Source organism: Scyliorhinus torazame, chromosome 11 (genome assembly GCF_047496885.1).
Source record: "Scyliorhinus torazame isolate Kashiwa2021f chromosome 11, sScyTor2.1, whole genome shotgun sequence".
Classification (NCBI taxonomy): Eukaryota; Metazoa; Chordata; class Chondrichthyes; order Carcharhiniformes; family Scyliorhinidae; genus Scyliorhinus; species Scyliorhinus torazame.
This window is the reverse complement of record NC_092717.1, coordinates 177,257,492-177,273,719: the sequence shown is the minus strand read 5'-3', so window position 1 is coordinate 177,273,719 and position 16,228 is coordinate 177,257,492. Positions and strand designations below refer to the sequence as shown.

At 42.5% G+C, this 16,228-nt stretch overlaps 1 protein-coding gene across 3 annotated transcripts in view; it reads left to right on the top strand.

The window, feature by feature from the left end:
• cfap418 (cilia and flagella associated protein 418) overlaps positions 1–13,947 on the top strand; it is a 49,218-nt gene extending 35,271 nt beyond the window's left edge. For 2 of the 3 annotated variants that reach the window (XM_072468079.1, XM_072468080.1), the window contains exon 6: positions 2,852–13,947. In XM_072468079.1, the coding sequence (XP_072324180.1) occupies positions 2,852–3,005 (154 nt within the window). In that variant the 3' untranslated portion in view covers positions 3,006–13,947. The remainder of the gene's footprint in view (positions 1–2,851) is intronic. The other variant, XR_011933416.1, reaches the window with a different exon arrangement.
• The last annotated feature ends 2,281 nt before the right edge of the window (positions 13,948–16,228 follow it).

Genomic DNA, 16,228 nt, shown 5'->3' with positions numbered 1-16,228 from the left:
TTGTTAGGGGGCCGTCTAGGATGGCCGCTGTCACTGCTCTCTCCATGAGGTCGGGTCCCTGCGCTCCATGGCTTCCCTTTGTCCAGGAGGCACCCGACATGGCCGCCCACTGTCTGCCACGCGGGAAGTCCCCTGCACTCTGGGGTCGCCCAGAGAGCATACTGCGTGGGTGCTTGCAGCGATTCCTTGTTTCGAGCCCTTGGTTGTGGCACTTTGTAGCCCAATTGCTATTCCTTTTCTAGCCTTGTTTGTCCCTCCTTCCCTGTGTCTCCTCTCCCCCCCGGTCTCTCCCTTTCCCCATCTTTTTCCCCCCTCTCCCGTATACCCCTCATTTGTCCCTCTTTCCCCTGTTCCTACCCCAGTCTGCTCTCCTGCCTCTATTAAGTGGTCCCCCCTCCCCATGCCTGGCGCCTTCCCCCCCTAGTGGGGGCGCGCTGCGGTCCACAGTTTATATAAATGACTTGGCTAAAAGGTCCAAAGGTATGGTTGCTAAATTTGCTGATGACACAAAAGGTAGGTATGAAAGTAAGTTGTGAAGAAGGCATAAGGAGGCTACAAATGGGTGCAGATAGGTTAAGTGAGTGGGAAAATATCTTGCAAATGGAGCATAAAGTGGGAAAATGTGAAATTGTCTATTATGGCAGGGAGAATAAAAAGAAGCATGTTATCTAAATGGTAAGAGATTGCAGAGCTCTGGGGAGCAGAATGGCTGAATCACAAATGGTTAGTATGCAGGTAAGCAAGTAAATAGGAAAGTTAATAAATGTTATCATTTATTGCGAGGGGAATTGTTTACAATGTAGATTATGTTTCAGTTGCGCAGGAGACCGCATCTAGAGTACTGTATCGTAGAATAGAATCATAGAATCCCTACAATACAGAAAGATCATTCGGCCTATCGAATCTGCAACAACCCTCTGTAAGAGCACCCTACCTATGCTCATTGCCCAAACCTAACCCAGTAACTCTACCTAACCTTTTGGACACTAAGGGCATGGCCAATCCACCTAACCGGCACATCTTTGGAAGCAAACTGGAGCACCTGGAGGAAACCCTCGCAGACACGAGGAGAACATACCAACTCCACGGAGTCACCCAAGATTGGAATTGAACCCCGTTCCTTGGTGCTATGAGGCAGCAGTGCTAACCACCACTGTGCCACCCAAAACTGCAGTATTGGTCTCCTTATTTAAGGAAAGCTGTAAATGTTTTGAAGCAGTTCAGAAAAGGTTTACTAGTCTGATACAGGAATGGGCAGCTTGTCTTGTGAAGAAAGATTGGACAGGCTAGGTCCACTACAGTTTAAAAGAATATGAGGCAACTTGATTGAAACCATAAAGATCTTGAGGGATCTTGACAGGGTAGCTGTGGAAAGGATGTTTCATCTTGTGGGAGTTTCTATAACTAGAGGTCACGTATTAAAAAAGACAAATGAGTGATGGAATTCTGTGCCGGGGGTATTTACGGTCCCTCCGAAGTCAATGGACTTTTAAAGGCTTGCCGTGTTTTATGGCCCTGCCCTGCCGCTATGGGGCCGTAAAATTCTGCCTGAGGAGAAATGTATTGAGGGTTGAGTCTTTGGAACTCTTCCTCAAAAGACAATGGAGGCAGAATCTTTGAACAATTTTAAGGCTGATCTAGATAGATTCTAGATCACCAAATGGGTGAAAGGTTGTCGGGGTAGGCGGGAATGTGGGATTGAAGTTACAATCAGATCAGCCATGATATTATTGAATGGCACAGCAGACCCAAGAGACCTGCTCCTAATTCATATGTTCCCAGAGGACAAATACATCAAACACCAAAAGTTCTGCCATAGCTTAGCAAAGGCTATTTTTTCAAAAAGCAAAGCAATCTTCTGTTTCCAGAGGAATAAATATGAAAGTAGGGAAGCCATGCTGAACCTGGAATCAAACCTTGGTTAGACCACACATGGAGCATTGCATGCTGTTCAGATGGTATAAAACAATATAATCATTGAAGAGGTGCAGAGAGGATTTACAAGAATGATACCAGAAATTTGTGGATATGCATAGAATCCCTACAGTGCAGAAGGAGACCATTGGGCCCAAAGAGTCTGCACCGACCCTCCGAAAGAACACTCTACCTAAGCCCACTCCCCCACCCTATCCCCGTAACCCCGCGCACTGATCATGGCCAATCCACCTATTCTGCACATCTCTGGACACTAAGGGACAATTTAGCGTGGCCAATCCACCTAATCTGCACATTTTGGACTGGGAGGAAACCGGGGCACCCGGAGGAAATCCACGCAGACGTGGGGAGAACATGCAAACTCCACACATTGACCCAAGGTCGAAATCGAACCCTGGTCTCTGGTGCTGTGAGGCATTAGTGCTAACCATTGTGCCACCGTGTTGCCCTATCAGGAACGGATTGACAGGATCGGTCTCTCCTTTCTCAAAAACAGAAGGTTGAATGAGTGATCTAATGGAGGCTTTAAAATTATGAAAGGTTTTGTTATACTGAATACAGTGACAGCGTTCCCTCGTGTTGGGAAAAGTATAACCGGATACTATTAATATAATCCAATAAGGAATTCAGAAGAGACCTCTTCACCCAAAGACAGGTAATAATATGGAATTTGCTATCACGGAGTGGAATAGATGTATTCAAGGGGAAACTAGACAAGCTTGTGAGAGAAGGGGAGGGAGGGTTTTGATGGAGATTTAATAAAGAAAGATGGGAGGAGACTCTAGTGGAACATAATCACCTAAGAAAGCAAATCCAATTAAAATTATTCTGTCGACTTTAATTGCAAGCAATAAATGTAATGTTGTACTGCGTTTAAAATGTACAGGCACCTTCATTTTTTTGTTTTGGCCTCCAGAAACAACATGCCTGACTTAAATAAACTGAAAGTGAAGACGTTAAGTAGGAAAGGTACACGAGCATATGCCTGTCAGTGCAGCTGGAGGTCCATCCAGAACCTGGCTAACCTCCGAGAAGAACAGGAACTTCGATGGGTATGCGGCAGACATTGAGGGTGAAAGCATATTTGTCTCTTCCAGTCGTCACTTGAGAGGTATTGTGAAGACTGGTCCATTGTATTATCTGATATGTAGATTGCCAGACCTGTAGATTATTTTTAAATACAAGGCCAGCTGTAGTAATTTAATTCAATTATTTTTCTACAGATATAAATATTCTTTGTTAATGTCCCAATTCAATGTTGTATGTCGCTAACACTATATAGAATTCATATCTTTCAAGGTAAGATATTCTGGAAAATATAACTGATACTAGACTACCTTGCAGGCGCTTAAGTGAAAAGCATATTGACTAGGCAAGAACAAACTGAACCAAGTTTGATATAAAAATCCACATGGAAAGTATATTTCGGATCTGTGTCAGCCTGGTTTTCCCATTGGGACACATGCTTTAAGCACTATGACTCGTCTCTTTCCATAGTTACCAGTGGACTCTAATCTGCCTTCCTCTGCAAAGTTGCATCCATTATTTTCTATCTCTCGCTGTAGTTCGTCACTGTATTTTCCATGGATTTTCAGTGTTAACCCTTCTCAATGATTTTGACCAAGGAACTATTAGATATTTTTCTGTAAAGTGGAAAATGGTGTTGCATCGAGAGACGGGAAGGATAAGAATGTTCGAGTTTTTGAAGAATTATGTAGGAAACAGGTATTTGTGTTAATCTCTTGTGTTTACTGCCAAGCTTATTTCCTAACGAGGTTTGATTGTTGCAAAGAACATCTTTTTCATGGATTGAATATTTCATTCATTGGATATCCCACAGCTGGGAAAATATATTGAACGTCCTGAAAGATGGGAGATCAGAAGAAACAGGAACAGGAGTAGGCCGTTCTATCCCTCGAGCCTGTTCCGCCATTCAATAGCAGCATGGATGATCTGACACACTTCATGTCCACTTTCCTGCCCTTTCCCCCTTAACCCTTGATTCCCTTACTGATCAAGAATCTTATCTATTTCAGCCTTAAATGGACACCACGACTCTTCCCCCATAGCTCTCTGTGGCAAGGAGTTCCAAAGACTTTCAATCCTCAGAGAAGAAATTCATAGAATCCCTACAATGCAGAAGGAGGAAATTTGGCCCATCGAATCTGCACCAACCCTCCAAAAGAGTACTACCTAGGCCCACTCGCCCGCCCCACCCCTGTACCCCACGCATTGATCATCGCCAATCCACCTAATTCCTCCTCGTATCAGTCTTAAATTGACACCCCTTTATTCTGAGACTATGTTCTCTGGTCCTAGACTCTCCCATAAGGGGAAGCACCCTCTCAGCATTTACCCTGTCAAGCCCATTAAGAATCCTATATGTTTCAATGAGATCACCTCTTATTCTTCTAAATTCCAATGTGTAGGAGTCCCAACCTGTTTAACTATTGTTCACAAGACAATCCCTCCATACTGGGGTCATCCTAATGAACCTGCTCTGAACTGCCTCCAATGAAATAATATCTTTTGTTAAATAAGCAGACCAAAACTGCCCATAGTACACCAGATGTGGTCTCACCAGTACCTTATAGAGTTGCAGCAAGACTTCCCTACTCTCATACTCCAACCCCCTTGAAATAAGGGCCAACATTCCATTAGCCTTCCTAATTACCTGCTGCACCTGTGTGCTAGCTTTCTGTGTTTTGTGCACAAATACCCAAGTCCCTTTGTGTTGCAGCTTTCTGCAGTTTTTCTCCATTTAAATAATACTCTGTTCTTTTGTTTTCCCTTCCAAAATGAACAATGTCACGTTTTCCCACATTATACTCCATTTGCCAACTTTTTGTCCACTTTCTTAACCAATCATCTCTCGTAATCTGCCCATCCAATATTTTTGTGCCATCTGCAAATTTGGGTACAGTACATTAGCTTATTTCCTCCAAGTCATTAATATGAATTGTAAACAGTTGCGGTCTCAGCACTGATCCCTCTGGAACCCCACTTGTTACAGGCCACCAAATTGAAAAAGAACTCCTTATCCCCACTGGCTGTTTTCTGCCCATTAGCCAATTCTCTATCCATGCCAGTATACCACCTTCAACACCATGGTCTCTTATCTTATGGCTTAACATTTTGTGAGGTACATTGTCAAACGCTTTCTGGAAGCCCAGGTACATTGTCAAACACCTTCTGAAAGTTCAAATACATCATAGCTACTGGTTCCCCACAATCCGCTCAGGTTGAGATTTCCTCAAAACAACGCGAATAAATTAGTCAGATATGATTCTCCTTTCATGAAGCCATGCTAACTCTACTTGATTAGAGTATGATTATCCAAATGTGCTGCTATTACTGCCGTAATAATTGATTCCGTTTTCCCAACAATAGATGTTAGGCCAAACGACCTGTGGTTCCCACTTTTTGCCTCCCTTCCTTTTTGAATAAGGATGTCATATTGGCAGTTTTCCAATCCTCCGGTACCTCTCCAAAATATTTTTTGGAAAATTACAACCAATCATCCACTATCTCTGTAGCTACTTTGTTTAGGATCCTAGAATGCAAGCCATCAGGGTCAGGGGACTTATCTGTCTTTAGCCCCATTAGTTTGCCTGATACTACTTCTCTAGTGATGGTATTTAATTCCTCCCCCGTGTTCTTTAGTACCAATGGGATGGTAGAAGTATCTTCCACTGTAAAGACTAATGCAAAATATCTGTTTAACTCCTCTCATTTCCTTGTTCCCCATAACTATCTCTCCAAATTCATTTTCTGAGGGGCTTATATTCACTTTGACTTCTCTCTTCCTTTTTACATACTTAAAAGAAGCTCTTATTGTCAGTTTTTATATTCCTCGCTAGTTTGCCCTCCTTTATTTGCTCTAGTTTATTTTCGCTCTTTATTTTTTTTAGTCCTGCGGAATTTATCCAAGTCTTCAACCCATCATTGACTTTTGCCTCCTTATATGCTTTTTCTTTCAACAAAATACTCTCCTTAACTTCCTTGGTTAGCCTGGTTAGCCATGTTCGTTTATCCCTCTCTTCGAATCTTTACTCCTTACTGGGATATATCTTTGCTGAATTGCCTCCTTTAATGCCTGCCACTGTTTGCTTACTGTCTTTCCTGCTAATCTATCCGCCCAGTCCACTTTATTTTTTATTTTTTTATTTTTTTTTAAAATATATTTTATTCAAATTTTTTCCGGTCAAACAAAACAATACAAAGGTTTACCTTTTTACAACAATAAAACAATATATATATAACAGTGACCGTTTTAACAAATAAATAAATAATATATAAACCAAATGGCAACTGCCATAACAAAAATAATAACTCTCCAGAGATAAAATCAAACAATCCAATGTACATAACCAAGTACAAATATCTATACAAAAACACCCCTGAGGACCTGCCCGAGCCCTCCTCCTCCTCCCCCCCCCCCCCCCCCCCTGGGTTGCTGCTGTTACCTTCCCATTTCCTTTATCGTTCTGCGAGGTAGTCAATGAACGGTTCCCACCGCCTGGTGAACCCTTGAGCCGAACCCCTTAGTGCGAACTTTATCCGTTCTAGTTTTATAAACCCTGCCATGTCATTTATCCAGGTCTCCACGCCCGGGGGTTTGGCTTCCTTCCACATAAGCAATATCCTTCGCCGGGCTACTAGGGACGCAAAGGCCAAGACATCAGCCTCTTTCGCCTCCTGCACTCCCGGCTCTTCTGCAACCCCAAATATAGCCAGCCCCCAGCCTGGCTCGACCCGGACCCCCACCACCTTCGAAAGCACCTTTGCCACCCCCACCCAGAACCCCTGCAGTGCCGGGCATGACCAAAACATGTGGGTGTGGTTTGCTGGGCTTCTCGAGCATCTCCCACACCTATCCTCTACCCCGAAAAATTTACTGAGCCTTGCTCCGGTCATATGCGCCCTGTGCAAAACCTTGAATTGTATCAGGCTTAGCCTGGCGCACGAGGACGACGAGTTACCCTACGTAGGGCATCAGCCCACAGCCCCTCCTCAATCTCTTCCCCCAGCTCTTCTTCCCATTTTCCCTTCAGCTCATCCACCATGATCTCCCCCTCGTCCCTCATTTCCCTGTATATATCCGACACCCTACCATCCCCCACCCATGTCCCTGAGATCACTCTATCTTGAATCTCCTGCGTCGGGAGCTGCGGGAATTCCCTCACCTGTTGCCTCGCAAATGCCCTCAGTTGCATGTACCGAAATGCATTTCCTTGGGGCAACCCATATTTTTCCGTCAGCGCTCCCAGACTCGCAAACGTCCCGTCTACGAACAGATCTCTCAGTTGCACAACCCCAGCTCTCTGCCATGCTCCAAATCCCCCATCTATTCTCCCCGGGACAAACCTATGATTATTTCTTATCGGGGACCGCACCGAGGCTCCCGTCCTTCCCCTATGTCGTCTCCACTTTAGCTAACTCTATCCTCATTTCATTATAATTCCGTTTAAGTTGAACACAGTTGTTTCCAACCCAACTTTCTCACTCAAACTGAATATTAAATTCTATCATGTTATGATCACTACCTCCTTTTACTCTGAGCTAATTTATTAAACCTGCTTCATTAACCAGATCCAAGATAGCCTGTTCCCTGATTGGCTCCATGACATATTGCTCTAGGAAACTATTCCTAATGCACTCTTATGAATGTGTTGCCGTAGCTATCCTTTCCAACCTGATTAGCCCAATCAACATGAAGATTGAAGTCACACGTAATTATTGCTCTATTCTTTTTACATGCTCATACTATTTGTTGATTTATTCCATTTTCTACAGTGTGGGTATCGTTTGGGTGTGTATACACTTCACCTACAAATGTCTTCTTTCCCTTGCTGTTTTTTACTTCCACCCAAATGGACTCTACATCATCCCAGTCTGGATCATCTCTCACAACTGTCCTCATTTAACCTCTTATCAATAGTGCTACCCCACCACCTTTTCTTTCCCTCTTGTCCTTCTGAAAGGTCAAATATCCCTGAATATTAAGTTCCCAGTTTTGATGATCTTGTAACCATGTTTCCGTAACGGTTATGAGATCATATCCATTTACCTTGATTTGCACCATCTGTTCATCTACCTTATTCCGAATGCTTTATGCATTAAGATATAAGGCCTTTAGGCTTGCCTTTTGCAATTTTTAATCATCCTAACTTTTCTTTGCACTTTGGCCCCATTTGCCTCTCAACCTTGACTACCCTATCTCATTTTTTGCATTTTACTGCTCTTTCTGTCATTAGTGCCCTTGTTTCTCTTTCCTTTGTCCCCGTCCCCCTGCCATTCTATTTTAAACACTCCTCTATCACACTAGCAAATAATCGGCCTAGGACATCAGTCCGGGACCTGTCCAGATGTAATCCGCCCAGGTCTACTCGTCCCACCTCCCCAGAATCGGTCCCAATGTCCCAGGAATCAGAAAATCTCCCCTTGCACCATCTTTCCAGCCAGGTATTCATCTGATATATCCTGTCATTTCTCCTCTGACTAGCAGGTGGCATTGGTAGTAATCCTGAGATCACTACCTTTAAGGTCCTACCTTTCAACTTACTTCCTAACTCCCTATATTTTAGATCCTCGTCCCTTTTCTTACCCATGTCATTTGTACCAATGTATACCGTGACCTCTGGCTGTTCACCCACCCCCTCCAGAATGTCATGTAACTGCTCCGAGACATCCTTAACCCTAGCACCAGGGAGGCAACATACCATCCTGGAGTCTCATTTGTGGCCACAGAAACACCTATCTATTGCCCTTCCAATTCAATATCCTATAACTATTGCATTCCCATACTTTATACTTCTCCTTGTGCAGCAGAGCCAACCGTAGTGCTACATTCCCCTGAGGGGCCATTCCCCTCAATAGTATCCAAAGCGGCATATCTGTTTTGCAGGGGAATGGCCGCAGGAGATACCTGCACTGCCTGCCTAGTCCACTTGCTCTGCTTGGTGGTCACCCATTCCCTTCCTGCCTATGGCGTTTGAGCCTGCTGTGTGACCACCTCCCTAAACGTGCTATCCACGATACTCTCCAGCTCTCAGATGCTCCACAGTGTCCCAGCTGCCACTCCAACTCCAAAACACGGCCTTCCAGGTGCTGCAGCTGGAAACACTTGCTGCACACATGCTGGCCCCGGGCACTGGATATGTTCCCAGCTTCCCACATGGAGCACGAGAAGAGCACCATGGTTTCAAGCTCTCCGGCCATGATTTACCCCTTTAAATTAAACCATCAGAAGATCCTTTATATCAGATGATATTGATTATTCTAGGACCCTTCTTTCCTGTCCTCGTTACAACACAATATAGCCCTTACAAACTATAAACCACAAATAGACTATAAGCAATAAGAGTTGGAAATACTTATCCAACCTTGACCCTACTTACCAATCAACTCTCTCCCTTGTAGCCGCTACTGCTGCAGCAAGGCAAGTGAAAAAGTTACAAAGCAAAGAGCACCTCTTTTCCCTCTGCACCGAATTCTTGCAGTTCTCTAAATCCCTGATACCCACAGTCACTCTGGCTGTGCTTTTTAAATTAATTTTTACAGATTGTGGGCTTTGCTAGCTCTGCCAGCATTTGTTGCTAATCCCTAATTGCCCTAATAGAGAACCCCAAAGTGTATCATGGAGTTCACCTGACCCACAACATTTACTAGATTGTGGCATGGGGAGCACACGGCCCACTCTACAGGAGTGGTCGAGCAGAAATGGAAAGGTATTTTTTGAAGCAAAACAATGTTTATTCTATGAACACAAGTTAACCTTTTTAAAACATACAGTGAACATCTTAGCAACCATTAATTCAAATACAACCCCCAAAGAATACAACACTAAGTAATCCTTAATAACTTCCTTTTAACATTCATAAGACATAAAACACCTTTTACCAGAAGCACTACTGTTATTAGTTTTAAATCACCAGGATCGATTTACAGTCTTTAGATTACAGAGAGAGACTAATACACCTTCTGGCTGTGACAGCAGCTATCCAGCTCTGAAAACAAAACTGAAACACACCCTGCAGCAAACAGCCTAAAACGAAAGTAAAAAAGCTGACTGGCAGCCTAGCTCCACCCACTCTCTGACATCACTACAGTAATAAACACCCATTTCTTAAAGGTACTCTCACTACAGATATTTATATACATACCCATTTATAAATACCCATTTCTTAAAGGTACTCTCACATGACACCAACCCCAAGAAAAAAAAATAAACCCGCAACTTCAAGATGGTTTAATTTTTCACCTTTTCACTATCCTTTAAGAAATGCGCACAGAAAATATATTTTTTCGTTTCAAAAAACACCCGCAAACAGCTATAATAATATGGTCCATTTTCTTTCCCGTTTTTCTTCCTCCAACTGAAATCTTTCTCGATTGACAGTCTCTTTGAACAAGAAGGTCTCTGCACGATCCGTCCATTTCTCTACGCCTCAGCATGTCTCTGTCCGTAAGGTACTGCGTGTGACCGTCTCCACCCCCAAAAACCTCAGAGCCTCTGAAAGAGCCATTGTCCAGAACACACTCCCTACTTAAACTAAAATACCACACCTGATAAGCAATCACAATATGCTCACCCCTCACTGTCTTTAAGTTCACAAAGGCAATCCAATAGATGGAATTTTATCCCCCTCGAGCCCCCAATTTATTATGGACCAGGGTTTAGAGAACCCCAAAGTGTATCATGGAGTTCACCTGACCCACAACTTTTACTAGATTGTGGTATGAGGAGCACACGGCCCACTCTACAGGTGTGGTAGAGCAGAGATGGAAAGGTATTTTTGAAGCAAAACAATGTTTATTCTATGAACTCAAGTTAACCTTTTTTAAAACATACAGTGAACATCTTAGCAACCATTAATTCAAATACAACCCCCAAAGAATACAACACTAAGTAATCCTTAATAATGTCCTTTTAACATCCATAAGACTTAAAACACCTTTTACCAGAAGCACATCAGGTTAAAGTCACTACTGTTATTAGTTTTAAATCCCCAGGATCGATTTACAGTCTTTAGATTACAGAGACTCTAATACACCTTCTGGCTGTGACTGCAGCTATCCAGCTCTGAAAACGAAACTAAATCACACCCTGCAGCAAACAGCCTAAAACAAAAGTAAAAAGCCAACAGACAGCCCAGCTCCACCCACTGGGTGATTTTGGCACAGAGCTGAGGCAAATCCAGCCTCATGTGTCTCACTCAGGATGTGTTCTCTCCCACTGCAATGCTCACTGATTGTAGCACAAACCTAAATATGCATGTGAATTTTGGAAATTATATTCAAACTTGCATACTCGGGGGCCTCTTGACATGGCAAGTGGCCCTTTGAAGAAGGAATAACAATTTCAAAGCAATCTTAGAGCTCACAATAGAAACCTACTGCATGGATCAGATGATCTACATTAGAATTTTTAATATTAAAAGTCTATACACTGGATAAATAAAGGTCAGTTAAACCTGGGCATTCCAATGCATATGTGTTATGCTTTGTTGGACTTTTTTAAATGTTGACACTTTTAGATTCATTTATTGCTGTAACAGGTAATCGGTCAAAAATGTAAATAAAATTTTGGAATATTTGTAAGTAATTGTTAATTTGAATGTTTTTCTGTGTAATTGAACACGTAACTGTACATCAAGCTTCACTGGGCAGAACTGCAAATTTTGTATCCATTCTTAAAGATCTCTCCATAATGACAATTTACAGCTCTGCTGAAATTCAAATAAAATATATACTTTGAATTTTGTGCGCCAAATGTAATTACATTTTATCTTCTGAATCCATTTGATGTTACTGGCTAATTCTCTCCCTTTCTGTCTGTTTCCTTGGCTCCCATAACACATTAGATTAAGGAAAAGCTTCAGGAATGCATTGCCACTTTTCAGGGGCATATTCTAGCATGTTTAATTCCTGGAGCCATCCACTCTGGAAACTTGCTCTGTTATATTCAGAGCAATGGGAGACATTTTTGTCAAGAGAGGAGCTAATGTTTTGGATATACTTTTGAAAAGATAAAACCCCAGTAAAATTAATTTTCATAACTACAAAATGCTACTGAAATATTTACTGAATCAGTTATGATACAAAAACAGAATGCTTGAAAAATTCAGCAGGTCTGGCTCCATCTGTATGGAGAGAAAACAGAGTTAACGTTTGAGTACTTATGACTTCAGAGCTAAAGAGAGGGAGAAATGTATTTATTAACTGTATAAGAGGGGGTGAAACAGCTGGATCAGAGTAGGAGATCGGTGATTAGTGGGAACTAGGAGATATTGCAGCAAAGATGTAGCAAAACTTAAGAACAAGTGACAGGTGGCCCAGTGGGGAGGGGGAGGGAGGCTTTTGCACTGGGACAAAAAATGTTTGGATAAATAAAAAAGGTTAGGATGGAGAAGAAAGGTCACAGTCTAAAGTTGTGGAATTCAGTGTTGAGTCCTGAGGGCTGTAACGTGCTTAATCAGAAGATGAGATGTTGCTCCTCTAATTTGCGTTGGGCGTCACTGGAGCTTTACAGCAGGCCAAGGATAGACATGAGAGCAAGATGTTGACTTGAAATGGCAAGCAACAGGAAGTTCGGGGTCATGCTTGCAGGCTGATGGAAGGTGTTCCACAAAGCAGTCACCCAGTCTGCGTTTAGTCTCCCCAATGTAGAGGAGACCACATTGGCAGCATCAAATACAATAGATCAAATTGAAGGAGGTGCAAGTGAAATTGTGCTTCACCTGAAAGGAGTGATTGGGGCCTTGAATGGTGAGGAGGGATGAGCTAAAGGGACTGGTTATGATTCTGTTTAACACTTTTTATAATTAGTCCATAAGTGTAAAGCAATTTGTATGTTCAATGAATTGCAAACTCAGACAACATTGAGTTCTTCTGTGGCTTTGGTGCCCACTCTTTAGCCAGGGGTTCCGCTGCACAGCAGAGCCTTTTACCTGTCTCCAGTATTCTCCCTCCGCCTGGACCCCTCCCTATTACCCTCTCTTGACCTTTTCATTGAGGACTGCCGGTGTGTCATTGGCCATCTCAATTTCTCTGCTCTCCTCACACTCTAACCCACCCCCATCTGAACCCCCATTCTTTGGATCCAACCCTCACATCATTATTAAACCTGTTAACCAGGGTGAGCTGTTGTTGTCTGGCACACCAACCTATACATAGCAGAGGCCAAACACCAACTCTCTGCCACTTCCTCCTCCCTCTCCCAGGATCATAACGCCACCACTGAATAGCAAGATTGTTTCCTATTGTTACCAGGACTGATACTGACATCATCTACTCTTCCCTCCACACTTTCCAAACTCATAGACTCCCCCCCAACTCCAAACTGCCTGCCTCTACCTATTTCCTATGATCCACAAACAGAAATAGGCCATTTTTACAATCCAACCTGTGCCACCTCTTTGATGTCCAGTTTAGCCTTTATATGTTTTTTTCACATTACCTAGAAAAGAGTCTTTGAGTATAAGCTTTGGAACCGTTTTGTGGACTGATTCCTTCATCCTTTCAGATAGCCATTTCCAGATCTTAACAACCCACTGTTTGCCAAATAATCTAATTTTCTCTCTAGTTCTTTGCCAATTATTTTAAATCTATGACTTCTGGTTAATGACTCATTTGCCTGAGAAAACCCTTGGAGAGTTTATTCCCTCATAATTCTGAATACCTCTATTTAACACTCTGCTCTAAGGAAAGCAATCTCAGCTTTTCTAATCTCTGCACATAACTGAACTCCCTCATCCATGGTATCATCTTAGTAAATTGATATGCCCTCCCAAAGGATTTGTTAAAGTATGATGCACAGAATTGTACACAATACTCCAGCAGAAACCTAATCAGTGATTTGTAAAGGTTTAGCATGACTTTTCTGTTTTGTATTCAATGTCCGTATTTACAAATCCTATACACATTTGTAACTTTCTTATCAACTTGTCCTGTCACTTTCCAGGGTTTGTGAATATGCACCCCCGAGTGCAAATAAAACCACTTCAATTTTACTGCCTCTGCTCTTCATTAAAAAAATTAAAGAATTCTGAATAAAATCATTAAACATATTCATAAATGTATTTATTTGAAGGCCTGCTGGAAGTTTTCCTTTGCTCGAAGCCTGTATTTTCAGCTAAGCCTCAGATGTTGCAGTTGCCATGGATATATTTTGAGGAAGAGAGAGAACGAGAGAAAAATGCATCATGAAAGTTGGAGCTTTTACCCTGCACCTGTGTAACACAAATATCCAAAGTATACTATTACTCCAGGGGCTGGTTTAGCACAGTGAAATGAAGAAATGAAATGGAAATCGCTGATTGTCACAAGTAGGCTTCAATGAAATTACTGTGAAAAGCCCCTAGTCGCCACATTCCGGCGCCTGTTCGGGGAGGCTGGTATGGAAATTGAACCGGGCTGCTGGCCTGCCTTGGTCTGCTTTAAAAGCCAGCAATTTAGCCCCGTGTGCTAAACCAGCCCCATAACCAGTGGGCTAAACAGCTGGCTTGTAATGCAGAACAAGGCCAGCAGCGTGGGTTCAATTCCTGTAGCGGCCTCCCAGAACAGGTGCCAGAATGTGGCGACTAGGGGCTTTTCATAGTAACTTCATTGAAGCCTACTTGTAACGATAAGCGATTATTATTATTATTGAAACCAGGTGACATACAACCAGGTTAAACAAGGATCTAAGGAGGTAAAGATCCTCAGTGCAAACTCTGAAAGGGAGAGTGATTCATCATCCAAATCGGAATTTCAATGTACTACTTTTCTACTGTGATCCAGCAGGAAATTTAGAATTAATAAATGAGTGGTGGAAAATCACATCAATGTATACAAGGTCCGGGGTGGTCTTGACAAGGTGGATGTACTAAGGATGTTTCCTCTTGCGGGTGAGTCCAAACTGTTTTAAAATTAGGGGTCACCCTTTAAGGCAGAAATGAGGAGAAATTTCTTCTGAGGTTTGTGTGACTTTGCAACTCTCTGACTTAGAAGGCGCTGGAGGCGGGGTCATTGAATATTTTTAAGGTAGACAGATTGTTGTTGGGAAAGGGAATCATGGGTTATTGGGAGTAAATGGGAATATAGAATTTACAACACAAACGGATCAACCATGATCTTATTGAATGGTGGAGCTCTAGAGGCCAAATGACCCACTTCTGTTCCTATTTTGTATGTTCGTAAACGTAAGAAGCTGTCATTTTATTCAAGTTACCACAGGCATCGGAGTAAAATTCGGCCTTTGAAACCTTGAAAACCCCCTGCAAAAAATGGGAGAAGAGTAGAAGGCAGGAATGCTGAGTAAAACACTGCATTCCAACCACCCCAGTGGTGTACTGCGGGGGCTAAACCTGTGGCACAACCAAGTTAGCTGAAGATTCTAGAAATTACTGATGACTTCCTGGCCCTCTGACAAAGGTGATCGGTGGAAGGCATTTCCAATGACCTGCAGATACCTCTGATGCCCCATATTGACATTTGAATGAGATCATCTTTCCTGGCCCATGATCTTTGGTGGAAATATCCCAGCTGAGATGTCAAGCTTAAGGAATTTCAGACCCTGAATCAAGCTCTCAGAGCAAGTATAGTCCAAAGCCATTCAATCTAAAAGACATAATGAGCATAATGTACCCCCTGCAGAGACTGTTTCCTGAAGTCTTTCAGAATGTGACTGAACAGTTCAAGACACGCTGAGTGCAACCAGCAACACAAGAGCTGCTGATTCTTACATCAGCACTCCAGGATTAAATCTGGACCACAGAGCTGCTGTGTGCATTGAATTGGTTATAAAAATACAGCAGTTAATGGAAATCAAAATGTCACACGTGCAATATAATGTGTTTTGAAAAATATTTAGATGTACAACATTTCATTGACATCTAAAAGAAAACAAATGCCCAAGATACACTTTTGATCCCATGTAATATTGCAAATGTGTTTATTACCACAAATAGCTGTTGTGTGAAGAAGCCTGCATATTTATTTTCACCACAACATTCCTTCAACAACAAATGTGCCTTTGTGGCCAATTGTTCAAATAGCCTCCATTATTTCCGCCTTGTCAAAACTATTTCCAAACTATGCCAAAATCAATCACTGCCCACACTGTAATTTTAGTAAAACCATACTTTTAATGAAAACCCACACTCTGTATGAGTGCCAAGTGTCCCTTTCCACCATCCTTGGTGTATATGACCACCTAAACTTCTGTGATGACTGACCTGTTTCATAGCGACTAAATCCTGAGTTTCTTCTGTTGCTGGGTCTACTGCATTCACCACCCCCTCCCCCCTCC